The sequence below is a fragment of the Cotesia typhae genome, unplaced genomic scaffold, assembly GCF_013202065.1.
Source record: "Cotesia typhae breed Kobodo isofemale line unplaced genomic scaffold, CoteBio_Ctyphae scaffold_13, whole genome shotgun sequence".
Lineage (NCBI taxonomy): Eukaryota > Metazoa > Arthropoda > Insecta > Hymenoptera > Braconidae > Cotesia > Cotesia typhae.
In genome coordinates this window covers 13,769,810-13,776,625 of record NW_027423774.1, presented here as the reverse complement: position 1 = coordinate 13,776,625, position 6,816 = coordinate 13,769,810, and the positions used below count along the sequence as shown (strand labels likewise).

Sequence of the window (6,816 nt, the reverse complement as noted above, 5' to 3'; positions counted from 1 at the left end):
AGAGAGTAAGAAGGAAAGAAAATTACTTACCAACAAAAGTAAGTCTACATAAATAAAAGCAAAAGCGAGAGTTAACAGTATAGATAAATTTTTAGTAATTTTATTACATAAGTATAGACTAACTGCTGGTTTGTCTATAGGACTTGCAGAATGAATATTTGTCAATTCACGTTTCAATTGAATAGCAGTAAGACTGTCAGGTGGTAGTTCTTGTCTTCTAAGATCTAATGCCATTTCCAATAAGTCCAACTTACGACTAAAATTCGAAATACTTGCTTGAGCTTTTTTATCAGCAACTTTGGCACTTCGTAGAAGACGAATAACATTTTTAGTTCCTTCCACAACAGCAGCTTCAATCCTTAATCTATGACGAAGTTCTTCTACTCGTTCTTCAAGAGCCAACTCTAAGCTATCTTCATATTTATCTTTGTTACCAGTTTCACCATTATGACCAATTATTTATTGCTTGTTTGCGGTCTGGTATAAGCAAATGTAACGCTACGATTATTCCTTACACTCTTTAGTCCGTGAAAGAACTAACCTTTCTTGATCAAGATGTACAATATTAATCCCAGATTAACTGTCACTAATTAATAACAAGACAAAAAGAACACTTTCTTCATTCATAAAAGTAGCTTCTTGGATAAAAATTTACTGTTTAATTTTAGGAACACAGAAAAAATTTCACAATTAAAAATGTTATTATTTTTTTCTGTTATTAAACATTAAGTCCAAATAAAAATAACAATAAAAAGTTTGTTTACTGGACAAATAAGAATATAACTTTACATGTCACTACGACTTGTTCTCATGAAAACGACAGGAGCGCTTCGCGTGCGTAATGAACTTTTTATACTTTTGGTTAAAAAAAGGGAAATCTCTAACGAAGGAATTGTCGATATATCGATACATCGAATGTCGATTAGCCGGATATTTGGAAGTGCGAGTGAGAAACTACAAAGACGCTACGGCTACGCATAGACGCCATTATTTTGCAAGCATTCCAACGTATATAGCCATTTTCGTCACGATGAATCCTGCTAACATACATGGTAAGTAATAATTTTTAAATAATATGTAGCATTTTAATTAATAAAATTTAATAATCATAATGATTATTTTTAACAATTAAAAGTAATATTGAACCCCTAATTAAAAATATAGATATAAAAAAATTCGCTCCATGCAAATCGCATATCTATATATGCAAAAAGAAAAATTGCAATCAATTGAAATTATTAAAAAATATTCAATGCAAATATATATTTTTTAATGATAATTTTTTTTTTCAGGAAAGGGAAAATCAGATCGGCGATTACGAAGTGCTCGTGGACGGAACGCCAGAGGTCGAGGAACATCAGGACCAAGGACCTATGCCAACGTCACGGCTGGAGTTCCTCCTGCTCACCCGGCTCCAGCTTCAGCTCCTGCTCCTCACCCGGCTCCAGCTCCAGCTCCAGCTTCAGCTCCTGCTCCTCACCCGGCTCCAGCTCCAGCTTCAGCTCCTGCTCCTCACCCGGCTCCAGTTCCAGCTCCAGTTCCTGTTCCTTACCCGGCTCCAGCTTCAGCTCCTGCTCCTCACCCGGCTCCAGCTCCAGCTCCAGCTCCAGTTCCTGTTCCTTACCCGGCTCCAGCTGCAGCTCCTGTTCCTCACCCGACTCCAGATCCTGACTTGGCGCCTGCCCCAGCTCCAGCACCTACACCAGCTCTTGAGACTACATCGGCTTCAACTAGCAAACGATTTATTACTCTAAAGCGACAAAATCGTCAGCTTCAGAAGAACATGAAGAAACTATTGAAGAAGCAATCAGAATGTCAAAAAATGACTTTAAACGATCATGTCAATCAGATCACACCCTCTCCAGTCATAACTCATCCAGTCTCTCAACAATTCACACATCCAGTCTCTCAACAATTCACACATCCAGTCTCTCAACAATTTACTCAAGCGTTCCCTCAACCGTTCACACAACCATTTGTACAGCAGCTACAATCTCTACAAGTTTGTACTCAACACATACTACAACAGTTGCTCCATAACCAATTTACAACCTTCCTCAATCCGATAATTCCACCTCCATCACGTCAAGCTACTCCGGAACAACTCCAGCGGATGCTGCAAGAACTGTTACAGAGTCATCAGACTAACAATAATTTTAATTAACTAATTAAATAATATAAATTCATAATAAACAATGTTCATTTTTAATAAAAATTAAATATTTCATGATCAATACATTACATTTTATTTATTTTATTTACAATTATTTTATTTACATTTATTTTATTTACAATAATTATAATAATATTAATAATAATTATTTAAAAATTATTTATAAAAAAAACGTTATTAAAATTTATTTAGCATTTTGTCTCAACACTCAAAAGGTAAAAAAATTACCAACGATATCCTTCGTTTATCCATTTTATCCAAAGTTATACCAAGTTATTCGAATATCCTTAATTATGCGAATTTTTGTATTTTTTTTAGTCAGTTTTTAATTCAAAAAAAATTTGTTCGTCAAAAGCCGTTCACAGTATCTCAAGAATATTGTGTAGTTTCCAAAACCCTCCTTAGATTTCCTATATGATCATAATTTCCAGAGTTATTGATTATCAAAGTCAAAAAAGACTTTTTTGCTTTGATTTGCGATAACTCCGTAGCAAATCATCGCACAGGTTTTCCGATTACAACACATTAAATGGCATCAAATTTTTCAAAAGACCGCTTCAGTAAGACAATGGAAAAAAAATTTTTTAAGCTTGTAGACTTTTTTTTTAGACGAGAACAAATTTGGAAATTTTGTTTTTTAGTTTCCTCAGGATTTCTCCGAACCCAAACATGATAAAAAAAATTTTATGGTCGTATACGAAAACTAGACACTTGGAGCTACAATTTGCTTTTAATTTTTTTGCTGTACGATTATTTTAATCGGAGTTACAGCTCGGTGAAAATCACTAAAAAAAGAGTGTTTTTGATATCCCTTAATTTTTGTGACTAGTGTATTTTTTTTTCTCTAAAATCTTTATTTTTTTCCGTCAAAAAGATTAATTTTTAAGAAATTAAGAAAAAAAAATTCTTATTTTTTTGAAAAATTTTTTTCGAAAAGTTTTTTTAAATGAAAAAGTTATGAATATGAAAAAGAAAAAAATACACGTTCAGAAAATGGAAAATCGACACGAATATTTTTTTTTTTTGAAAATTTTTGTTTTCTTAAAAATTACAAGATATTTTTTAAAAAATAGTGGTTTTCGGTTAATTTCAGACTGGAAAATCAAAAAAGTAAAAAATAAAAAAAATACTCGTCTATATTTCGAAGAGCTGTAAATAAAAATCAGAAAGTTATTAAATTTGCAAAAATTTTTAAATGAAAAATATTTAATAAAAAAATTTAATTTCTCAAATATTTATTATTTAATCTTATGAGGATGAATTCAGCAGACAGCTAATTTTTAAGAATTTCTAAATTAATTTCAACTTAATGGTTGTAAAAAAAATCTAAAAAATTGCATAGAGAGAACTTGGGAAAATTTCCATGTGCATTTTTTTATACTATTTCTCCTGTAACAAATAAATTGTTTATAAATTATTGAAAAATCATCAGATGTCTGCTAAATTCACACTCATTTAATCTTTTGAAAAAATACCTGTTTAGAAAATTCAAAAATCTAGACGAGTATTTTTTCAAGATTGAAAGAAAAATTTTTTTTTCTAAATTATAAGTTTTTTAATTTTTAAAATGGCGGGTGTCGGCTAACTTCAGGGTCATCCAAAATAAAACGGAAATTAAGGGAAGTGGCTAAAGGTACGGCAACTGGACGATACGCAAAATTGCCCCCATTTTGCAAAATAGAGCTGTTAATATACGGATCCGTATAATAACAGCTCCGTATATTAACAGGTCCGTATCGTCCAGTTGCCGTACCTTTAGCCACTTCCGAAATTAAGACATGCGTACTAAAATGAAAATACCTATATCTCCCATGCGTATGCGCCTTTATTAGTAAACAGTCCTGTTGTTTAATAAATGAAGGTTAAACGTAATTAAAATATTAAAAATAAATTAATTAAAAAAAAAAATTTTTTAATTTTTTATATGTATTTTTAAATGTTTTGTTGAGTGAAATTAATTGTGTAATTTAAATCTGAATTTTTGTGAAAAAAAAATAAATTATACTTGAAGAAATATTGAATTAAAAGTGAAACAAGAAGCTAAAAATATGATTCAAGTTTGACAAGTGTACATAGTGATAAAAATTATTACATGTAACTCAGTAAATGTTGGATGACTCTCGAGCAAAAATAGAATTTCTTAAAATGAGAATAATGAAAGTTTGACAAACAAGACAAGAGCAGAAGACTGTATGTCATTTGCCCCATATCCCAATTGCCCCATGTTGCATTTGCCCCAAACAACATGGCGCTGAAACAGAAGAAGATAGTAACGCCATCTAATGACAAAAAAAGTACTAATCGGCGGATAACTAATAAAAAAATAAATAGATGGCGATGTAAAGCGAAAAATTACGAAAATAAATAACAATTAAAATCAAACAATTAATAATTTACAATAATAGACGATTAAAAATATTGTAATGATGAAAAAAAATAATAATAATAATAATCATAATAAATTTTAGTATCGAATCGAGCTTATATGCTTTGTCTAGGAGTTTTCTACCAGATTTTGACCAGGGAAACACTTAAAATATCCACAATATGTATTAATGATTATTTTTAAAGTGTAACTTACTTCCAAAACCAGTACTTGTGGCCGAGGGGTTAACGTGCTTGACTTCAAACTATAGGTACTGGCCAGGTATGTGTTCGAGTCCCACCATGGTCGAATAATTTTCGCTATGCGCCAGGTTAAAATATTGATTGTCTTCGACTGTGAGGACTCGGTTCATTGCCGAACAAACATTGGCTACATATGATATTCATGGAGGCCAGCTGGACTACTCCAGCAAGAAAAAAAAAAATTAGCTCCAAATGTTCTCTAGGTACTTTCTACAGGAACTTTTCATGGAAAACGTTTGGTTTACTCAAACTAGGTTCTAATAATTATTATTAAAATCTAATTTCAGTCATACGCGTCATCCAGGTGTTTTCTATTATAGTTTTTCCGGAAAAACATTTGAAATACCAAGCACAGGCCTTGATAATTATTTTTAAAGTTGAACTTTGCTCCAAATGTTCTCTAGGTACTTTCTACAGGAACTTATCCTGGAAAACGCTCGGTATAATCATAGTAGGGTCTAATAATTATTATTAACGTACAATTTCGATCATACGCGTCATCCAAGTGTTTTCTACTGGAGTTTTCCCGGAAAAACACTTCGAATATTAAGCATAGGCCAAGATAATTATTTTTAATGTTCCAATTTGCTCTAAATGTTCTCCAGGTACTTTTCACTAAACCTTTTCCTTGGAAACTACTTTCCAAAACGTGATCTACATCCTAGATAAGATTATAAGCTACCGTGAGTATACTCATACTAGGTTTTAATAATTATTCTTTAAGTCTACCTCAAGTTTTATATGTTATCTATCAATTTTTTACACAGGGTTTATCTAAAAATTCTTGCTATAAAAAGACCAGGTATTGATAATAATTTTCTAAGTCAAATTCAGGTTCTAAGTTTCCTCCAGGTATTTTTAACAAGAGATTCTCTCTGAAAACACTAAAAATATCCAGATTAGGTATTGGTTAATATCTTTAAGTCTAACTTAAAGGGGAAAATACGTTGATGAGGCCGTTTTCATGTTGAGTTTAATTAATTTTTTCAGGGTATAAAAATCAATTTTTTTTTAAACTATTATGCTATTCTATACATATCTTTATGAGTGCTTTTTCGTATTCAACAATAATATCACTTAACAAATAGAGGAGATATCATCTGATACACATCGCAGGTTGTAATCCGACTCAGCAGTTTGTATGTAGTATGGAAGCCAAAATTTTTATCTGAAATCAATGGCTCAGAAAAAATTACTTTTTTATTTGTGTATCTTCTTTATAATGAACCTTAATTAAAATGAAAAAGTAAAAATTTAGAGTTATTATAGCGCTGTGAAATTAAGTTCTGATTTCTTGCCATTTTTTTATACATTGTTTACTTAAAAAAGATAGTTTAAATAAAAATATCACTTATAATAAAGGTTTACATTCAGCGTAATTGTATAGAGAAAAGTAATTTCTTTGTGCCATTGACTTTAGATAAAAATTGTGGCTTTCATAGTGCACACCAACTGCTAAGACGACTGACAATTAACGATTTGGATTAGCTGATCTTCGCGACTTTTTCCGTTATATTGTTGTAAAACATTGAAAAATATAAGTATATGTTTAAAATAATTCGATAGTTTCAATAAATAACATTTATTTTCATACTTTCAAAAAATTAAGGAAAAATCAGCATGAAAACGTATTTCTACACGTTTTCCCCCCTTAACTCCTAGGTGTTCTCAACGTATTTACTACAAAAAGTTTTTGTAGAAAATACTTGGAATACTCAAATTAGAAATTTATAATTTTGTTAAAAGTTGAACCCCAAAACATCCTCAAGCGTTTTCCTCCGAAGATTTTCATCAGAGACTTTTGGAATATTCAGCTTAGGGATTGATAATTATTTTAACAGTTCAATTTAATTCTTAAGTGTCCTCCAGGTATTTTCCGAAAAAGGTTTTGAACCGAAACACTAGGAATACCCAGCTGAAATATTTATGATTCATTCTATAATTTAATCCAGCTCCATGATGTTCTCTATGTTTATTTTTTAACGGTTGTCTTCAAAATACTTTAAGTACTCTGT

General features: G+C 31.0%; 1 protein-coding gene across 1 annotated transcript; it reads left to right on the top strand.

The window, feature by feature from the left end:
* Positions 1–1,020: 1,020 nt before the first annotated feature.
* On the top strand, positions 1,021–2,164 carry LOC141534081 (uncharacterized). The gene is made up of 2 exons (XM_074253222.1): positions 1,021–1,052; positions 1,293–2,164. The coding sequence occupies exons 1-2, from the start codon at positions 1,031–1,033 to the stop codon at positions 2,162–2,164; spliced, it is 894 nt and encodes a 297-aa protein (XP_074109323.1). The 5' UTR covers positions 1,021–1,030.
* Positions 2,165–6,816: the final 4,652 nt, after the last annotated feature.